Source organism: Misgurnus anguillicaudatus, chromosome 11 (assembly GCF_027580225.2).
Source record: "Misgurnus anguillicaudatus chromosome 11, ASM2758022v2, whole genome shotgun sequence".
In the NCBI taxonomy this organism is placed as follows: Eukaryota; Metazoa; Chordata; class Actinopteri; order Cypriniformes; family Cobitidae; genus Misgurnus; species Misgurnus anguillicaudatus.
The window spans coordinates 27,870,223-27,893,197 of NC_073347.2; the positions used below are offsets into that span (position 1 = coordinate 27,870,223).

A 22,975-nucleotide genomic window follows, 5' to 3' on the forward strand; every position below is an offset into this window, starting at 1 on the left:
ATAGAAACAAACCCCAAATGGTAATTTATAGCAGAGATGTGCGAGTTGCTTGTGTAAAAACATAATGAATCAAACTCAAATATTTTTTGAATGCAGCCAAAACCAAAATGCATTAGAGTAGGTTGTGCCCCACTCTCTCCTAGTTATGTTTACACACTCCCGACACAAATTTATGTCAAAACACCTTGTAAAAGTGGATTTTGCATAATATGTGCCCTTTAATGTTTATGTTGGCTAAAAACAAACTGTATGTTTGGTTTAAACATGCTAAATTCTCTCTAAGAATGTATGCGTCTACCTCATGGGATGTAGGTCAAACATGGGAGGCTGTAGTTCTGCCAGTTCTATGGATGTGATTCCAACAGCCCAAATATCACACAGCTGATTATAACCTCCATTCTTCTCTACTGCTGCCACCTCTGGAGCCATCCTACACACACATACAAAAGCATACACAGCCTCATCAGACAATAGATTAAAATACACATACATGCACAATAATACTAATTTAACTATATAAACACACCAGTGGCAAGGCCAGAAATTTTAAACTGAGTGGACCTCTGTAAAATAGGTTGGACTCATAGACTGTAAAAAAAGATGGACGTAGTGTCCGTGATGTCACCCATAGGTTTCTGAAGATCGGTTTTGAAGCTTAAAGGACAAGTTCGGTATTTTACACTTAAAGCCCTGTTTTCAGATTGTTTATGATAAAATAGAACAGTTTTGACTGAAATTTCGACATATGCGGCTGCTCCGAGAATTTTCGGGTGTTTGTTGTTTCACCTCCCACCTCTACAATTGGTGTATAGGTACACTGGAACAATCCTTCCTAAAATGCATTAAACTTTCATTTACAAAGACGTAAAACTCACCAAGTGGTCAGGGGTGTTCACTGATATGCTCACACAAAACCCCCCTTAAAGTTGTCATGAAGGGCAAGATTAGCTATACAGACCAAAAACTATTTTTGTCCCAGGCTGTAAACATTTTTTTCTGCTTTTTAAAATGTTTATAATTCATATGGGATTTATTCTGTTTTTCCATAAACATATCTTGTGTCCCTTCTGACTGGGTGCGCCAGCCGTCAATCTGAGTGGGCCAGTGCCACCCTAGCCATTATGTGGCCTCGCCACTAAAACACACATATCGGTTGGCATAACAAACCTAACCAAAACAAAACAAAAACACATACAACAAATATCCAATGCATATTGTTGGCAGACACAACTTACTATACACTGCAGTTTCCAATAGGGATGGGCATTCGATTAAATTATCTTTGTCGATCGTCGGGAGAATTAACGATCGACTATCGATTAATCATTAATATTTTTATAATAAAATTTGTTATTTAACCTTTATACTTAAAAAATGCAATGAATACACATATACAGCGTGTTTTTCCTCGATGAGACCTTTATTACAAGATCAACTTGTGGCAGACAGTTAAACTATGTTTCAAACATATATGTGCGTGCATGTGCGGTGCTCTAAAGCAGCGGAACCTGCAGCTGCGAGCCAGCGTTTTTAAACAGAGACCTCATTAGTTCCAAAATAAAAAAACAAAAAACAGATTCATGTTTAACATTAAATTAAACAAAAACATAATACTTAGATCTGAAAGGTTTTGTCAAAATGTAACTCAAAATTATTTAAGCCAGAAGAAAGTGCAAGATATTAGCCTTCCTAACATTAGGCTATAACAAATTAGGCATTAAAGCCTCGTGAAAAATAACTAACTTTAGTAACTCGCATAAAACTTCTGCACCAGTCTACTGATTTTTTTTTTTTGAGAAATAAAAACATGTTTTGGGGTCAGACGCGACCGCAACCCATGGTGACCGTCAGTCCAGCCGCCGCCGAAAACAGCCGCTCTGAGGAGACTGACTGGGATGCACAGGTACCTCAGCGCTAACTTGACTTATTCCGCATACAGAGTATGTGTGAAACAGCGTGCGTTTTGTGAGCCCCATTCACCATTGTTTAATTATACTAACATAGTCTTTTAGTTTTTATTTGTTGTAAAACAACAGTAGACACAAATTTACTATGGTCTCCAACTCCACAATATAGCCTACCATAACCATGTTATTTGTAGTAAAATTGCGGAAATACAAATCGTTATTTATCTGCAAAAAAAAAAAAAAACATTTTCACAATGATAAAATCATGGCTAATTTTCCTAAGGTAGTAATTACAAAATTATATATGTTTGAAAGACAGAGATGCGCACCTGTCAATCTATTACATAACAGAGCGAGGCCAGAGACAAACGTGCTCCTAAACGGGAGTAATATGGAATAATGTGTGCATCTTTGAATAACTGTAAGTATTCATTAATTTTAAATATATTTTGTCATATAAAGTTTTGAGACATGGCCTAATAATGCTTTTTTTCACTGTTATTGCTCATTTAGACTTATTGTGCGGGTAACAGCGTTTTTGACGCATTTACCTCAGAGATTATTTTAGCAATATTGCTTTTTTCCGGTAATAATAATACAATTTATATTTCAATCCTGTTTCATTGTCTGTTTATTCATTTCATTATGCTGTTATGTTAATGTGAGGATATTTATTTGCCATATGAAACGTCCCGTTAAATGAATACTTTTATATAATATTCAAATTATATGCGGAATAATGTCTGCATCTTTGAATAACTGTAGGAATACAGTTGCTTATTTTTGTCATAAAGTTTTGAGAAATAATAATATTGTGAGGATTTATTTCCATACGAGACGCTTTTTGTCGTTGAATACTCTCGTTTATTATTTGGAAATTATATACATACATAGTAGGAAATATATAATGTGGAAGGGTAGACTTGCAAAGTTACTCTGCTTATTTTTATTTATGATATATGTGGAGATAAATAAAGCATTGCAAAACTGCTGATTTGATCCATTCAGATCATGACAACCAGGCTAGAGATTTTAAACATCCTTAATCCACACTTACTAGTCTGTCAAATAATATCTAAAATATATTGTTTTGTGAAAAAAGATGATGCTTTGTTCTATTGTTTATGCGGAAAAGTGTTCACAGAAAGTGTCAATCACATGCACGTTTTATATGCAGAATAAGCGGTCAGCAGCGCACTGCAATGGGTGCTTGACGGATTCGCCGCACACATACGCAAACGCACTGCATACTGAGTATTTTTGAAACAGGAGTTAGATAAAAAAATGCATTCGATTAATTGATAACAAATTAACGTTATCGACGAAATTCTTAACAATCAATTATCGATCGTCGATTAATTATGCCCATCCCTAGTTTCCAATCCAAGAAATACTAAGGGAGGTGCTCAGACTTAAACATGCCATTGGTTTTGAATGTTTGGTTGTCTGAATCCCACATGATTCACTTTGCTCCACATATGGGAGACTTTCATTTTAAGATCTGAATTATGGAAATCTATTCACATTCCCTGTGTTGTTAAAGCCACATGATCTTAGGGGCTGTTTACACTTGGTATTAAGATGTGTTTTCATTGATCGGATCACAAATGGACGAGAGAGACACATTACGTTTACACCTGGTATTTAAATCCTCTCTTTTGTCCACTTTCGACCGCTTCTGTGCTGAATACTGTGAGGGAATGGTCTGTGAGACAGTGGGCGAGTCTCTCTGCTGTCATTCAAACGCGAGCGGGAGTAATTATGAGTTTATATGGACGCAAACTATTATTATGTCGGAATCCACTGCTTGTTTAGCAAGTAAACATGCTGCACAGTGTTTTTTACGTGTATATGTAAGAGCTTTCTCAGAATTTTCAGCGCAATTGATGAAATAGGATCGCGCAACTTTCACACGCTTTCAAAACGAAACTACGGATATCAGCCGCTTTAGTTTTATCAATGAAAGGCTAAAAATAGCGCTGTTCACCGAATGTTCACGCCAGAAGTCAAAAAAGACGTAAAACTTGTGTTTAATACCTCAGATTAGATAAATGGGTGAAGGGTGGGCGTCACGTGTGGCTGTTCGAACGCATTCACCCACATGTGCGTTTCGCAACTCCAAAGCGATCCGATCGAAAGTGGTTTCGACTACCTCTGGATGTGGTTGAAAGTGGCACCTGGCATTAACGTTGCCCACTTGAGACCGATCGATGAAAACGCATGTTAATGCCAAGTGTAAACAGCCTCTTAGATGTGATAATCCATTTTTTTATTCTAATAAAGGTTTTTTGGCCTTTCCAGACTTGAAAAAATAAAAAGCTAATGAGTACAAATACTTAAAATAATTAGCTTCTTGTTCACAAATCAAACCTACAACAGCCACCCCATGTCGCAACACACAGACATAAATGTATAACATCTGAAATATTCACACACAAACACGCACACACGCACACACGCGCGCGCGCGCGGACAACATGGCTTACCAGTAAGGCGTCCCAATGAAGGATTTCCTCTTTGCCATGGTGGCTGTAATTTTAGCAGCTACTCCAAAGTCCGCTGCAAAACAGGGAACGTAATCATGAGCACACATTTGACAATATACGAACACAAACAATGTAAGTACAGTGTAAAGGTGTAAAGCTCTCACCTAATTTGACATCTCCATTGTCTGTAAGCAGGATATTTGCCCCCTATGGCACAATGAAGAGGTAAAAACTAGCATATACATATTTTTATTTAGCAGACGCCTTCATGAAATTAATATGAGACAACAAACAGTAAGTGTAGTCTAGTGGTAAACACACTTATAGTGACCAGAGGGTGTTGGATATATTAAGCTTTATTACCTTGATGTCTCTGTGCATCTTCCCTTTGGAGTGCAGATAGCCCAAACCCTAAACACACATCCAAACATTATTAAATCTCACACCGTCTCATCATATTTGAAATATCAAATATTTAAAATGCACAATGTCTGCACAGCATGAAGTGTGTGTTTGAAGGATCTCACCTGTAATGTCTCTCTGCACACATAGGCAATCTGAAGTTCAGTGAGGGGACCTGTAACTACATATGCACATAGACAAGAAGATAATTTTCAGCATTGCTATGAAGGATTAAAGTGAATGGTAAATAGTCAAAAAGTAGTTTGTCACACACACACGGCTGATTTACCATGATATATGTCCTGTAATGATCCTCCACCGCAGTATTCCATACAAATCCACAACTTCTCGCGGCTGGAGGAAGACAATGAGAAAGATGGCATGAAATTGATATTTCTTTAAAAATAAAGTCATTTAAAGGGGACATATCATGAAAATCAGACTTTTTCCATGTTGAAGTACTATAATTGGGTTCCCAGTGCTTCTATCAAGAACAACCTAGTAACTTAGTTTTGGTAAACCATTCTCTGCAAGCATGTAAAAAATAGGTCACTAAAATTTGGCCCCCCCTGTGATGTCAGAAGGGGATAATACCGGACCTTAATCTGTACTATCCAACCCCGCACTACCACTTAGTGCAGAGATCAACTCATCTGCATTGTAAAGGACACACCCAAAACGGCACATTTTTGCTCACACCTAGAGAGTGGCAATTTTAACATGCTATAATAAATTATCTATATAATATTTTGAGCTAAAACTTCACATATGTACTATAAGGGGACACCAAAGATTTATGTCACATCTTAAAAAAGCCTTGTGAAATGTCACCTTTAAGTAAAACCATGAAAGTATGCATTCAGCTATAAAAACAACTACTGATGTTTTGCGTTACTATGAAACTTGGACAAGCATGTAACATATTTACATTTATTTTACATTTATGCATTTGGCAGACACTTGCCTCCAAAGTGATTAAAATAACAATATGTGATCCTTAGGTTCGAACCCATGACCTTTTGTGCTGCTAATGCAATGCTCTATATATACACATTATATTTAGTGATGCTCCGATCGATCGGCCGCCTATCGTAATCGGCCGATAACGGCATTAAATGACGCGATCGGCACTCGCTAAATTTGCCGATCTCATGAGCCGATTTTTCTGTTTACTTTTGTCATTATGGCGTTCCTGATGCGGCTGCAATTAGAGACCATTTTACACAGTGCGAGCATTTTGTAACCCATTGCTCATGTGCGACGTGCAGATTTGGATTTCCCTCTCTGCCTTTACAGAGATATGCGTATTTTCTATGAGGACGCGCAACACACACATCTCTGCTACAAATGAACAGCGTATACAACACATATCTATCGCGGACAATTGCATCCTCATGCCGAAAGTTTATTACTTGCATTCGTTTTAAAGTTTTGAAGGTTTAAACTTCCATTTTCTTCACAACTGCTCTTGCGGACACCCGCCGCACGCATACAAAGCAGCCAGTCATCAGTGCATGTAAAGTGAACGATCTCTCCCACGTCTTAAAGCTACAGTATCCTAATTCATCTCTCAATAAAATCACTCTCTGCTCATCAGTGAAGAACTGTTGTACATAATACGAATGCGTGCAGTGTATATTTAATTCATACAGTAAAGACTGTAGAGTCTTTTATTTTACTTTTAACAGACATAAACCTTTTTAAAGGCATATTACATTTCTCTTTGCAAAAAGAAATATTTGTTGTGCTTATTTATTTGATTCTCTATTAAAACAATAATATACCTAATTTATAGTAAGTTTCATTTCTACAAATGGTGTAAACTCTGCTAGATTATAGATAAAAGATTCCCATTCCACTGCCATTCTGTGATCGGCACTGATCGGCAGATCATGATCTTGGTGATCGGTAATCGGTCCCAAAAATGCTGATCGGAGCATCTCTAATTATATTCTAGCTTGAGAAAGCTACATACTGCTATGTATTTATATATAATCAATAATTCATACAAAAACTTATATTTTAAACAGATTACACAGAGCAAGGATGAAATAAGTCAGTTTTTACATACATTACTAGTGTTTGTGGATGCATTTGTGTATTACCAGAGGTAGCTGCCAAAGTAAGCTACAATGTTGTTATGGGTGCATTCCTTCACCATAAAGATCTCCTGCTGGATGATAGAGAAATCATCACCTGAGAGAAACAGATGAATGTGAATGTTAATAATTATATTAGGACATGCGACATCATCATGTGGTCACATTTGCGCGAGTGCATGGTAGAGCTGTGAAATATCATCATTTAATTTGCGAAGCTGACATGAATTAATTCATAATGCATAAAAACAAGAAATGATACTGTGTCAAATTTTGTAAAAAAAAAAAGTGTCAGACTGAATCATGTGCGACCAACAAAAAAAAATAAAGTTGGTGGTACCAGTGCAACCAGTGGAAAAGTTAGTCTGGAGCCCTATAGATTTTCAGAATCGCTAGATGAACACTGGGGAAATGAAAGAGCAGAAATGTTGTTGATGGAGAGATCAGAGATGAAGAGCAGATGGTTGGATGATGAATGTTTCCTTCTGTCTCTTCCATAACTGATCGTTAGCTAAACTTCCTGCTCAACGTCTGTTTACGAAAACTCAACACATGGCAAAACTAAAATCACCTTACCTTTAAATAATTGTAAGATTTTTTTTACAAATTCACGTCAAATGTGGAAATTTTAATGAGGTGTGAATTTTTAGGTGATTAAAGGATTAGTCTATTTTCTTAAAAAAATTCAGATAATTTACTCACCACCGTGTCATCCAGAATGTTGATGTCTTTTTTTGTTCAGTCGAGAAGAATTTGTGTTTTTTGGGGGGGGCATTCCGGGATTTTTCTCATTTTGATGGACTTTGGTGGACTCCAACACGTAACAGTTTTAATGCAGTTTAAAACTGCAGTTTCAAAGAACTCTAAATGATCTCAAACGAGGCATAAGGGTCTTATCTAGTGAAACAATTGTCATTTTTGGCAAGAAAAATAAAAAATATGCACTTTTAAACCACAACTTCTCATCTTCCTCCGGCCGTGTGAAGCACCAGCGCGATCTCACGTAATACGCCATCACGTCAAAAGGTAACGGATGACGAATGCGAAACTACGCCCCAGTGTCTACAAGTGTGGAGAAAGAGGACCGACGTTGTTGTATATCGAATGATAGTAATTAATGTCTTTGTGTCGGTTTATTGTTTAAAATGGTCCGCAAATGTGTGTTTCATATATGTAACACGTGACCTTACGACGTCATTACGCAATTACATGAGGTCACGCTAGCGTGTCACACAGCCAGAGGAAGAAGAGAAGTGCACATTTTTTATTTTTCTTGCCAAAAATGACAATCCTTTACCTAGATAAAACCCTTATGCCTTGTTTGAGATCGTTTAAAGTCCTTCGAAACTGCAATTTTAAACTGCATTAAAACTGTTAAGTGGGGTCCATTAAAGTCCATTAAAATTAGAAAAGTCCTGGAATGTTATCCTCAAAAAACATAATTTCTTCTCGACCGAACAAAGAAAGACATCAACATTTTGGATGACATGATCACGAGTAAATTATCTGGATTTTATTTTTTTTAAGAAAATGGACTACTCCTTCAAATTGGTGATGACCAACATCAGAAATATACATTTAAAAGGATGAAAATTCTGTCATCATTTACTCCCTCTCATGTTGTTACACACCCGCATAAATTTCTTTGTTCTGATTAACACAAAGGAAGATATTTTGAGAAATGTTTTGAACATAATACTATGGAAGTGAATGGGGTCCATGAACGGTTTGGTTACAAACATTTCTCAAAATATCTTCCTTTGTGTTCATCAGAACAAAGAAATTAATACAGGTTTGTAACAACATGAGGGTGAGTAAATGCTGACAGAATTTTTATTTTTGCGTGAACTATCCCTTTGACATAATATCCATTAAATATACACTTGACATAAATATATTTAAAATGTAGTACATTGGATATTGTTTATAATATCGACCATCTAAAAAGTAGTAAAAAAGTTAAATTTCATGCTTTTAAGACACAGAGCATTGGCAACGAACAGTCGAAAATAAAGATATCTGCCAAACTCATAAATCCAGATTGAAACCTCTTTCCTTCTGAAGCGGTGACTCGCACGACACCCTTATGTTTTTAACAGCTCTCGTTCCTTGTGTAACTCAATGACAAGGCATGTTGTTCCGTTTAAACACATGATCCATTTATTCGGTATAGTGAATTATACATAGCATTCAGCAGGTGGTGCTGTTTTCCTTATAAAAAAAGAGAACGTCATACTGAGATCCCTGTCCTACTGACACTGTTAAAAGTGACTTCCAAAAACGTCTTCATCTGCTCATCCATTTTTCAGAACATTTTAGTGTAGATCTTACAACAGCCTTTCATTATGTTGTAAAAACCTCAAACCAGTGATGTGAAATGAATGTAGCCACTTCTCTTTTTCAGAACAGACCTTTAAAAAAGAAACTCACACACTGAACACAACACCTCTGTTTTACACCGACTCCATGATTAATACCATACAGACATGGAGAAAAACATTAATGCACAAAAATAAACTCGCATTTTTAACACCTCACGCACATCACTATGTCCTGGGACAACTGCAGCATCACTCTGCGTGCCTGTGAGAAAAAAACAACAGCCAACACAAGACTCATACGAGTCTACCGAAGTTGACCACTTCCTCTTCACTTAAAACAAATAGACCATGCCCAACAGTGTGTGTCTATAAGATAATGTAAGAATGTCTTTCAATGTGCGCGTGTATATTTGCCAGCTGAAATCTGAATTCAGGCAGCTTCCTCCAAGCATGATGCATTTCACTCAACAAGCTGCTGGTATTTAGCATTTACTGTCACGGTCGTGTCCCTCAACTATTTCAATTGAAGAAGCCATAATACAACTGGGTGATTCTCTGGAAATTAGACTTATGAGGTGTCATGAAACATTTTGATAAACAAAGTAAATGCTATCAAAATAAGAAGCATATTGTTACAAACATCTCTTCATGTACTATTTAGCACATGATTTCAAATGACATTATACAAACCAATTTTTTTTCCACATTTAATGGGAAAATTTTCATTACTGCAACGTGTCCATGACTGGATTTGGGTTCTTTGACATGGAAATATTTATCATTAAAAAATAAAAAGCTTCAGTGCATGTTATACTATAAATATTTACAGTAAAGAAACATGTGGTATTTGGTGATCATTAGTAAATGTAGAGACAATAATAAGGAATATAAATGTGTCCAAGACCAATTTTCTCATCCTCCGCAACAATTTTCAATCATTGTTTAAGCCCTCAAGGAACTAATATTTTCAAAAAAAAGATATTTGGAAGGGACATCATTGACTGTGACACTCAAGATGGCTGCCAGGTAAGCAGTTCTTATTTTTTCTCTCCAGATAAAAGTTGAAATTTTGTCATAGTACCTAGACAATTTTTTAGTTCTCATTACCAAAACATGAGTTTGTAAATGCATATATTTAATGTAATATCATGTTGCGGTAATGATAATTTTTGATAATGATAATCTAAAACATTTAAATAATTCTATAGGAAATATTTTTTAAATCCTCTAAAAATAATGGTTATAGTAAATTCAGACCTTAATCTTATATGTGCAAAAACAAATTGGCTTCAATGGCTTTTAAAAAAAATCTGATGCTGGACACCTATTAAGTCTGGTTTTTGTGTGAATCGCCCAACTGTGTGTGATTTTCACAAGATCAATGCATTGTTATTTAACCATTTAGCTGCATTGTAAATGGCCTGAATTGAGCTAGTAGTGTGAATTTTACTTTCACACATTTTATTCATGTCATGACATGTAGGCCACACTGCGCTGAGATTATGTACAACCTGTAATTACATCAAAACATGTGTGGGTTGCCCTCAAAGCAAACAAATCCATCTAGAATGTCATGTTTTCCCAACAATTTAGTTGTAATCTTTGTACATAATTGGAGAGTAACAACTAGGGATGGGCGATATTGGCTGAAATGCATGGTAATTTTGGGATGGCGATATGCAATAAATATTTCTGTGTTTTCAAGTGAAGTACATGTTTACATCTAAGTGAAAGTCTTAAGACCAAAGTATGGTCAATTTTTATGCATTTTTTACGCACATAATTTTCGACATCAGAAGAGTTTGCGCATACTGTACACGCACCGTCGGATTTTTAGAACCACTGCACATTGTAGAAGTAGGTTGTGTTTGCGCGTACAGAACGTAGCATGTAGCCCAGAAGAGGCATTGCATTTTGTCGCAATGCACATGCGTCAAATGTCTGCGTACACGTACGAGTCAAATAAACAATACTTTGCAAGGCTGTGCGTGCGACTGTCAGTTTTAGGTTTTACGAGTCTCCCACGTAAATCTCTTTTCTTGGACTACAACAAATACATGGATTATAGGCAACAGTTTACTTCCTGGGATTGGTGATGTAGACAAGGCAGACATTATCACAATTCCTCCCGTTTGGACTCACAGCCTGTAAGTTAACTCCTGTTAGCATTGCATTGTGCACAAATCTTTCAAACACGGTAAGGAGCAAGGTCACATTTCCGGATGACAACAGAGGTATTCAGGCCAATCACAACATACAGATTAGCTGGCCAATCAGGGACAGTTTTGTACAAAATCCGTACGTTTCAGTAAGACAGAGAAATCTGGAGCTACAAAAATGTACGGTATGTGGAAAAATAATGTGTTTTTTGAACCATAAACCACTCAAACACATTGTATTATACTAAATACACAAAATAACGTTGTTTTTAAGCAATGAAATAGGTGGTCTTTAAAATTGGTATGATGAAAGTAAAACTTTACCGCATTAAACCAGATATGTTGTCACCTAAAGGGTTAAAACAAGGTTTTCTCCCCGTTTAAAAATCTGCACATCATGCAAACTAGTTGTAAAGCTTACATCTGACCTTATTCAACATTTCTGGAAGAGCTTTTGGTGCAAAGTAGGAGGGTTAATTCAGACCATACTATTATAGACGGTATGGTCTCATCCCGTATCCAACTGGGAAAAAATATTGATATATTGCCAACATCGCATGTAATGCAGCTGTATATTTTCAAACAAGGGTCTTTTAATTTTCTTTTCATCATTCGCTGTTTTAATAAAGGTGACTCTGACATCTCACATGAGGCTTTGAAAAAAAAATCTACCGGGATATACATTTCGGTCAATATCTCCCAGCATTAGTGCGAGACCTGTGGGGTGGTGGTGAGAAGGGACAATCACACTCGAGTACGATTTGGTACAGTTACAATGTAAGTATTTCCTTACAGTGCATTCAAGCTATACATTTTAAGGGATTAGTCAATTTTCTTAAAAATATTAAACCCTGATAATTTACTCACCACCATGTCATCCAAAATGTCGACGTCTTTTTTTGTTCAGTCGCGAAGAAATTATGTTTTTTGAGGAAAACATTCCAGGATTTTTCTCATTTTAATGGACTTTAATGGACCCCAACACTTAAGAGTTTTAATGCAGTTTAAAATTGCAGTTTCACAGGACTCTAAATGATCCCAAACGAGGCATAAGTGTCTTATCTAGTGAAACGATTATCATTTTTGGCACATTTTAACCACAACTTCTCTTCTTCCTCCGGCTGTGTGACGAGCCAGCGCGACCTCGCGTAATTGCGTAATGACGTCGAAAGGTCATGTGTTTCATATATGAAATGCACATTTGCGGACCATTTTAAACAATAAACTAACACAAAGACATTAATTAGTATCACTTCACATAAAACAACAACGGCGGAACGGTCCTCTTTCTCCAAAGTTGTAAACACTGGGGCTTAGTTTCGATACGTCATCCGTGACCTCTCGACGTGATGAGGTATTACATAAGGTCGCGCTGGCGCATCACAAGACCGGAGGAAGACGAGAAGTTGTGGTTTAAATTAAAAGTGCTTTTTTTCTTGCCAAAAATGACAATTGTTTCGCTAGATAAGACCCTTGTGCCTCGTTTAGGATCGTTTAGAGTCCTTTGAAACTGCTATTTTATACTGCATTAAAATTGTTAAGTATTGGGGTCCATTAAAATGAGAAAAATCCTGGAATGTTATCCTCAAAAAACATAATTTCTTCTCGAATGAACAAAGAAAGACATCAACATTTTGGATGACATGGTGGTGAGTAAATTATCTGGATTTTTTTTAAGAAAATGAACTAATCCTTTTACAAAATGTTTGTTCTCTTGAATCCATGAACTTGTAAGGCAATACTCTACCAGTTAAGCTATAAAAACAAGTGGTGAGTTTTGATTGGATTTTTTTTAAGCCAATGAAAAGGCAAGAAATTCCCTGTATCAAATCCTCTATATTAAAATAGGTGTCTCAGCTCAAAGTTGTCTTCATGTTGCAGAGGTCAATGTTGTGGCATGTAAAAAAAAAGGTGTAAATGAAGCCAGCTTCTCAGTTCTGCATAAGCTGCTACTTACGGTCACAGTCATTGTTAACAACTCCTACACACATCTACACTATCCAGGATAAACACACACAGATACACACAAAAAACAGACATGCACATGATGGACCTCTTTGAAGACAGGCTACTAACATACAAGTACAGGACAGACCTCTGAAAAAGGTAAATACAGACACAAGTAAACACCTGCTTTGCAAGTGGATATCACTGTAACAGGACTCAGGCTTGTGTGAGTAAGAGAGCGAGAGAGAAGAAGGAAATACATGTGTTACATAAACTGATTTGCAATAATCTGTCAGGTCTGTCATTCAACTACCTTAATAATCCAGAAAATACAGGTCATTTTCACACAAACTTTACCCAGATGCTCCTCTTGTGATATCACATCCCACATCATAAATAGGGATGTGCAAATACCCATTTTTTTAATCGACTGGTCGCTCTTAGGAAGCCATGTATCATTGCGCTGGTTTGAAGCCACACTGACCATACACACATCAGCATGTTTGTCTGAGGGGATTTAAATAAGATGCATTCACAAGAAGTTGGAACAGAACGGCATGCCCAAGTCACGTTTTCAAAAAGTTGCACTATTTTTAACTCGACACACGCTCTCCAAAATGCTAGACATGCAACACAACCGGCATCTGTCTGCATGCATAGATCAACATCAGACTGAATGCTCCTGCAAGCAGATATTTTGTCACCACGACTATTAAGAATGACATCATACATGACATTGAATCCAAAGAGACGGCAGGTGAACCATTCCCTATCAACCAATCAGAGATGGTCTGATAACATCCAAGTACATGCTTGATGCTTCAAACACCATCATGTGACCGGACACACGTCCGTAAGAAATGCACACAAGTCATTTATTTCACACTTAATGCTAGAAAAAGGAAACTTGGCAAGGATCCGTAACAGAGATAAAACATGTGAGCCATTGGACGCTTTAACCAAACAGAAGGTCAAACGGCGATCCCATTATTTGGTTTAATGGTATGTAGTGGGCCTTGTCAGCATTTAAAACATTCAAAGAGTAATTTCTCTTTTCATGCTCCATTGGTAGAAACAAAACAGGATGTGTCATCTGAGCTACACCACAGACTTCACACAGCATCTCTGTGAACGCAACAAAATGGCTTCATACTCACCAGGCTCAAGTTTGATGATCTTCACTGCTGCAAGTTCTCCAGTGGAGATGTTTCGAGCCTGAAGAACACAAACACAGGGAAAAAGAAAGATTTAAATAGAGAAAGAGAGAGTAGTTTCCGATCAAAACACTGGAATGTGTGTGTGAATAAAAGCTGTGTCTCTGGTGGAAACGGCTCATCGTTTCCAAATGGAAGGCAGTGGACAGTCATCAAAACACACAAGTGATACATTTGAAACAGACTTAATGATCGGTCTCGCTGGACGCGTTCTTGCGCTTTAAACAAAAGTAAGCTAGATGGAGCATAAGGCAATGAACAACACAGTGGTTTGGGGTTTTTAGACGAGTACAGGACATCTGCAAAACTTGATGCTCACTGCATCGAAACAAAGACTATGACTAAACAAAGACTAAACAATTATGTTTTTTTTCATCCCAGTGTTGGGTCAAAAAGCGATGAACCCAACCTGTTGGGTTGTAGTTTTACCTATGCTGTGTTGTTTCAACCCAAAATGCTGGGTTATCTTAACCAACTGTTGGGTCAAATATAAAAAATATCAAAATTTATTTAACCGAACGGAAAGGTTTGTTCCTTTCTGACCCAATGTAGGGTTGAAAATAACTCTTAAGACATTAGGGTGATTCTCGCGATATTAGACTTAGGAGGTGTCATGAAACATTTTGATAAAAAAATAAATGCAAAGTAAGAGTATCAAAATAAGAACCATACAGTTACAAACATCTCTTATTGTACTATTTTGCACATGATTTCAAATGACATCATACAAAACCAATTTTGATTTTTTTTTCCACATTTACGAGGAAAATTGTCATTACTGCAATATGTCCATGACTGGATTTGGGTTCTTTGACATGGAATATTTATAATTAAAAAATCTAAAAAATTAAAAGCTTCAGTGCATGCATGTTATACTTTAAGCTTTACAGTAAAGAAACATGTGGTATTTGGTGATCATTGGTAAATGTAGAGACAATAATAAGCAATATAAATGTGTCCAAGACCAATTTTCTCATTCTCCGGAACAAATTTCAAACATTGTTTAAGCCCTCAGAAACTAACATAAAAAAGAAATGTCGGAAAGGGACATAATTGACTGTGACACTCAAGATGGCTACCAGGTAAGCCGTGCTTTTTTTTCTCTCCAGATAAAGGTAAAAATTTTGTTTGTCATAGTACCTAGACAACTTTTTAGTTCTCATTACCGAAACATGAGTTTGTAAATGCATATATTTAAAGTATTAGGTATTAGGTTAGGGCTGGACGACATATTGGATGTAATTGTTAAGTGCATCTCATCATTAAAGCCGGTTCGATGATTAGTAGTAAATCGCCATCACTTGCTTTCAGATGGATTTACTACACAGAGCCGTAGTTCACTGACAAGCTAGGAACGATGGTGTTGTAGAAATAGAGTAGAGTAAAAGTACAGATAATTTGTTGCAAAATGTAACAACGTAAAAGTCAAAAGTATGCACTATAGATTAAACTTAAGTAAAGAATAAATACGTGGAAATATACTTAAATACAGTAACAAAGTATTTGTACTTGGTTAACTTACATTCCACCACTACCTATCATCGATGTTAGATACCTATCCGCGCCGGAAGAGGACATGCACAAAGTTGACAAGTCCCGCCCACGAAACCCGAAAGTGTGATAATCTCCTGTATATCGCTCAGCCGTAATTAGGTGTAGGTGTGTAGGACCCTGATGTGTCTTTTTATTTATTTATTTCAGACTAGCATCAGCATTGCTACTCTTTCAGGCAAATTAATTTCTTTACCAGTCATTTGTGATTTCTGGACAAGGATTTTTAAAAATCAATTCATAGAGATGGTATATGACTTTAAAAATATTTACTCATCTCATTTTCAAGATTGTAATCATTTTCACGACTTTACCAGATCTAAAAACCACAATTTTATTTATCTATGATCGTGTGAACTCTGTAGCTTGCCAAGATGATTTACAGTACATAAAAATAGTTTATCATCAAGTAAAATTGACAGGCTAAACTGTGTGTACACATCTTAGAAAGTAAAGTAGGTGTTAAGGAAGAAGTAACAGGTTGCCGTTGTCTCTGTGCAACACACATCCCACACATAGCACTAAGTTTGCCTTTTTGTTGTTCATAGATAGCAAGTAAATCTGGCTCCTGTAAAGGTGTGTGACTGCTCTATTGTTATATCTTTACGGTACAAAATAACACCCAGTAGCAGCACTGTTAATCTCAAACTAAAACAGATAATATAGCAACCGTTTTTATCTTAAGCAGATAGCTGAAAATGACTATTCCTTGCCGGCTAGACAATAGTCCCTTTCACACATACAGTCTTTACTGGTAATTTACTGGTAAATTGCAGTTAACAGATCATGTGTGAACAGAACCTTTCCGGTAAATCAGTGCTCCCAATTTACCAGTAAGACAGGTTGTAAGATTACCAATAATTTACCGGTAAGCGCTATGTGTGAACGAAAATTATAGGATTACCGGCATTTAGAACGGACGACGTCAGACCTTGCTGACAGCTTCGGGCCAATCATAGCGTTTTAATACAGATGACGCGTTTACCCCCGCAATGTTTACGGACGTTTCCACACACATGCTGCTTGAAAGTTGAGCACACCTGAAGTTTATGTCCACATTTCTTCACCAAAGTTGTTTAAAACAGCTTACCGCCGAATTGCCGACGTCCTTAGCACGCCCTCTGTGAAGCCTAACGTGCAAACAGTGTTGTTAAAAACGCATTTTCGGTTTGACGTCGTCTCATTCAATGTTGTTTGGTCATGAGCAACTTCGCGACTGTTTACCACAGACGTGAAAACAGCAAAATACGGACCGTGGATATGAACGACGTGGATTGTTTACAAATACAACACTGAGCTCGCCGCGTGCTACAGGTACTTCCGCTTTCTAAACGAATTTACCGGTATTTTGATACTGATGTGTGAATGATGTCTTACTGGTAAAATAACGGAACGCCACTGCGTGTGTGAACAGCACATTTTTGTATTTACTGGTAAATTCATTCTGGTAAATTCATGGTAATTTACAAGAATTACTGTGTGAAAGAGGCTAATGGCTCTAAACAAGTACCTAATCATCATACATAGTCAACACAGATTATTGTTATATTATTTATAATTTATTTAGTCTAAAAACTGTAAAACTACATTTGGACTTGGTCTTGATTTTTCAAATCAAAATAAAACACCAAATCCTAAACTGGCGTGAAGTAAACTCAGCTCTTTGATATCTGTTAACTAATCTTTGGCACCTAAAGCGTCGGTCAAATCAATGCTTTATACTCCGATCACCTGCAAAACCAGCGGACACACACCCAGACAGGAAGTATATTATCCAGCAAACAATAACAGTAGCAGTAGCAAACACACACACTCCTGCAGTGCTGAATGAATGGAAACTACGACATCCAACAGATTTCCAACTACTTCCAGACCACCAGCAACATTCAAATTCCTGGGGGACACAGTGTCTGTGTGCAAACTTGGCATCCAAATAAACAAACTGAACACTCATGTTGCTCTCAGGTTCTTGACAAATGCTAACTTAATAGATTATGTTTCAAGAGTCCATATGACTGAGACGAAGTAAGATGAAGTCAAAAGCAGAACTCTTTTCCGTATTCAATTACTTATTAGTGTTGCTTGTCAAGACAAGCATATGAGACCGGACATATGTCTATACTTTCACCACAGATTGAAATTTATCATCAAAATTTTTCTCATCCATTCTGATATGATGCGAGTCTCATAACTAGTGGCCAAATGCATCGTGGCGATAAGACACGGGCAACCAATGATCGTAACAAACCGAAGTAGTCGAGCAAGTGAGTTTTAGATCTAGATGTGTTTATGTTCAAATCAAAATGATTGCTAAATACACTCAAACTTCAATTCGATTTTTTCTAAAAAAATGTACCAATTCGCTTTAAAAGACATACATTAACCCAACAGAGTAATATGGATTCCTTATCTGATGATGGGTGGACTTAAAAAAAACAGCTAATATTTAATGCAAAAGCTATGAAGAGCTAGTATATTATTTAATAAAACTTTGTGTCCGGCTGAAAGAATAAAGTCATACACCTAGGATATACACCCAAGTGCATCTGAATAGTTTCCTTGTATACCAGGCTCTTATGTTTAGGTTCAGTAATTTCACTTTTATGGAAATTAAAAGGTTATTAGTGAGCAACTGAAATGCCTTATTTTCTTAAATGTCACTTTAGTAATTTCATTGGTATTTAACAAATTTGACTGTCTTTCACTGCACCCTTTAAGTACATGCCAAATTCTCCACTTTTTAAAAAAGTCTCCAGTCACTCTTCACTGTCCTTTCTAAATAAAGTCTCAAAAAATCAATATCCAACAGTAATATCCAGTAACCAGGTAAACGTGCCGTTATTTATCTTTCCGTGCATTTAAATTTACCAGATTCTGCCAACAAACCTGTATTTTTGAATACCCTGAGGCCAAGTTTGAAGCGAAAGTATTTCATGAACCTGTGGGTGTTTTCACACCTAGTTCGTTTGAGCCCTCCAAACGCTCTCGGAGCAGTTCAGTGTGTATATGTGAACAAACCAAAACCTCATTCACACAGCACTTTGAAAATACTCATAAATTCTGCAGACATGCTTCTATGTGAACACAAACACGTCCTGTAAATGTTCTGGGATTGCTCGCGGAAAGAGGACCTAGTAACATTGCCATAAGATACCCAGAAAGCCCTCTCTGTTAATGAGACGCAAAAACAATGCCGTAAGGGGCGGCGCCGTAGTGAGGACCTCCGTGTCATGGCAACATGAAGTTATGGTTCAGCTCTTTAAAATGATCTTTACATGCAGATTAACATTCACGAAGAGAAATGCCTGCAAACTGGACTAAAGCAGAGATCAGGGAGCTTGTCACTATCCCGCTGAAGCGGAGATCATTCAGCAGCATAAAAGAATAGCACGTCACATGCTCATATAAGCTTATAATAAACAAAAATTCCAACGCGTCATTGCATCAAGATCATTCAGCTCTTGATGGGCGATAAATCGCATGCGATATCATGCGCAGCTCGTCGGTAAAGTCAGTTCCTTGATTAGAAGTAAATCACCATCAGCTGCTTTCAGATGGAGCGGCATTTACTACACAAAGCCGTAGTTCACTAACAAGCTGGACAATATCGCAGGCGATACGTCCGCGATAATCAATGCGAAATTGTCCAGATTGTAAGTGAACTACGACTTTTTGTAGTAAATGCCGCTCCATCTGAAAGCAGCTGATGTCGATTTACCTCTGATCAAGGAATGGCTTTACTGACGGGATGCGCAATGAGAATCACAAGCAAATTATCGCCCATCCCTAATTCAGACCCCCCTAAAAGGACCCAAAAGTGAACAGTACTCGGACCACATCCGGACGTGGTTCTTTTGTGGTTCGATTTCTTTTTGACATGTGAAAGCAATGAGGTCCCTAGGTCTATGAAGTTGTGATGTGAACAAGAAAGGGTCTGAGATCAATTCAGATCTGAAGAGGGACAAAAAAAGAACTGAGGTCACATTCGACTAGTTCCTTTTTTTGTTCGCTTTGGGTTTGTTTGTTTTTTAAATGAACTATATGTAAAAACAATACGTGCCGAGAGCACTCTGTCAACATCATCATCTCTTTTTCGACTGAGGCTTTTGCATCTGAGCTCTCTAAATATATCTGTTCTAGGGCTGTAACGATGCGCATTTTCTTAATTTAATGTTAAAATTTACACGTTATAAACGACTCATAATGATTTTAGATTGATAAGAACTACTTGCTGACCAAAACGCTGTAGTACACGCACGAGCTGTGCATGAAACACAGAATAGCAGCCTTGCGATTCAGAATCAATTTCAGACAGGTCTTTTTAATGGGACACGCGATTTATCATCACAGTCCTAATCTGTTCCATACAAATTCGTTTTTTGTTTGCTTTAACCTTCAAACCCTGTTTGCAGCACACTTCATGGGAGTGTTTCCTATGTCTTCTCACATCTTTTCACTAACCAAAGTGCAAAAAGTTATTTTCTATCTAGGAAACCTAAAAACATTATTTGTCATTGTAGGTGTACAAGAAAGTCTCTTTCCATCCAGAGCTTAAATAAGACTGACGTTTACAGCAGCTCTCTGTGTGTGTACTAGGTTTGTATTAGCACTACTGTATTAGCACCCGACCTGACAAGAATACCCGTTACTGGCAAAACCTGAAGCGAAACACCAAGAGATCTCGGATTGTTACTTTTCCTTAAAGGAAAACACCACTGTTTTTCAATATTTTACTATGTTTTTACCTCAACTTGATGAATACAATACACATCTTTTTCCAAGTCGTGCAGGTTTAATCTTTGTACAGCGCTTCTTGAATGTGTTTGCATTTAGCCTAGCCCCATTCATTCCTATGGCTCCAAACAAAAGTTTTATTTTGTGCCACCATACTTACTCATGTAACTACTCATGTAACAGTCTTTAAAAATGGAAAACATGGAAGTGTTTGGTGGCTTCTAAATTCATCCCTGTTTGGAGCCATAGTAATGAATGGGGCTAGGCTAAATGCTAACACATTCACAAGGTGCTGTACAAAGATTAAAAGTGCACTCATTGAAAAAAGATAGGTATGCATTTATTAGTCTAAGTTGAGGTAAGAACATAGTAAAATATTGAAAAACGGTGGTGTTTTCCTTTAAGGGAACCAAAATCCATCCATTTTCATGAGATGCCTGCTAAAGCGACTGAAAAGGTCCCTTAAAGAAGACCAGTACCTTATAAACATCTCCATATGTTCCACTGCCAACTCTTTGGATCAACTCAAAGTCTTGCTGTGGGTTTCTACGTTGGATCTCCCCTCCGGACCGGCCCAGCGGATCCATGCTGTCGGACTGGAGGATTTACAACTCTAATGACCCAGATTCAGTTTCAAACCAGACTTGTGATCCACTTTCCCCTGAAAAATGAAGTGAACCAAAACACCGAGAGTGATTATTAGAAGGACAAATGAGTTAATCAGAAAGACATATAACCAGATAGAAGTTACAAACTACTATTATTTATTAATCACAATCAATATTACTGTGTATGTAAATAAAGAATTCAGACAAACATCCTTATGAGAAATCAAACCAGCCTAGTGTATATAAGTTATTCATATAAGTTAGATTTAAAAAGTGCATAGATCCGATTTCAAACTAATATACAAGTATTTGGACATATGACGTACATTTTTTTTGACGTACCATAAAGTGTTAGTTAACTCATTCATAATTAACAAAACTAAACCTGCAGATAAAGTTTCTTAAAGTCAAAAGATTTTTTTAAACTTGAATCATTTAGGGAGTAAATGTGGCACTGAATCTCCGTGTATGAAGCTAACCCAGCTAACTTCTGCTAACTAATCTCACATAATCACTTCATCTTTAAACTTTAGGGTATAACATCAAAATGTCAAACACAGAAATATACAAAGATATATACAAAGTCTTTACAGAAATATAATTACATTTAGCTGGTGAGTGTTACAGCGTTGTTGAGTTTCAGTGACAGTGAAGTTCAGCCGAAGCTAAAGCTAATGCTCACAACGTCACGATAAAACACGCAAATAAATTACTTAAATTCCAAAACTGTGCTTTAAAATTCACCATTTGCGCGATTGATGTTTGTCCAGTGAACTCGTTAAGACTATGACTTTTCCTAGATAATAAAGATCATTTTGCGTCGAAATAACCATCCAAACAGGAACAGAGAGAAGAGCAAACTCTAACTTCAACTGAGTTGAGCCAGATCAGACCTAACACACACATGCACTCTCACGCGCACTGTACACACACAGCCAAGCACACTGACAACTGTCTGAGATGCATACAAATAAAACGGAATTAACCAACAAACATAAAAATGGCTATATTTAGACTCTTGCCAAAGTGTTTAGACAGTCTGCCAAAGTAAACATAGTACGAATACCTAAGATGTTCAACATAGTAGCCTTCGCTTAATTGTTTTTTCTTCTTTTAGTTGAGTCATGTGTTTTATTTTCAGAACACAGTGATAATAAAAACAGCACAGTAAAAATAACGTGTATAATGCATTGTGTTATTATTTTCCTTGGTGTCATCTGTCTTTATTCTAGTAGCTGTAGATATCTAAAAAACCCCCCACAATTATACAGTAATGACTCGATTTATAACTTTAATATTCTATAATAGTGTGCGTTTAGCGCCATCTGACGAATATAGAAGGATTGACACGTACAGTATACAAACCATTATCACATCTCAACGAAAAAAAATTATTTAATCAGCGATTGGTCCATCCTCATCAGCGCATAGAAAAGTAACAGGCACAACGTGCGCATCTGGTTATTTCAGCAGTTGTATTGATAATTTTCACTGGAATAATTAGAAAAGGACACATCAATAGCCATTGAATAAAAAATTACTCATAT

At 36.9% G+C, this 22,975-nt stretch overlaps 1 protein-coding gene across 5 annotated transcripts in view; it reads right to left on the bottom strand.

The window, feature by feature from the left end:
- map4k5 (mitogen-activated protein kinase kinase kinase kinase 5) overlaps positions 1–22,362 on the bottom strand; it is a 40,482-nt gene extending 18,120 nt beyond the window's left edge. For 3 of the 5 annotated variants that reach the window (XM_055170454.2, XM_055170452.2, XM_055170450.2), the window contains exons 1-10: positions 22,034–22,361; positions 21,300–21,481; positions 14,479–14,536; positions 6,901–6,991; positions 5,085–5,149; positions 4,921–4,976; positions 4,757–4,804; positions 4,558–4,600; positions 4,394–4,466; positions 299–430 (exon numbers count right to left, since the gene is read on the bottom strand). In XM_055170454.2, coding sequence (XP_055026429.1) covers positions 299–430; positions 4,394–4,466; positions 4,558–4,600; positions 4,757–4,804; positions 4,921–4,976; positions 5,085–5,149; positions 6,901–6,991; positions 14,479–14,536; positions 21,300–21,407 — 674 coding nt within the window. In that variant the 5' untranslated portion in view covers positions 21,408–21,481; positions 22,034–22,361. Of the gene's footprint in view, positions 1–298; positions 431–4,393; positions 4,467–4,557; positions 4,601–4,756; positions 4,805–4,920; positions 4,977–5,084; positions 5,150–6,900; positions 6,992–14,478; positions 14,537–21,299; positions 21,482–22,033 lie in introns of all 5 variants that reach the window. The other 2 variants (XM_055170451.2, XM_055170453.2) reach the window with 2 other exon arrangements.
- Positions 22,363–22,975: the final 613 nt, after the last annotated feature.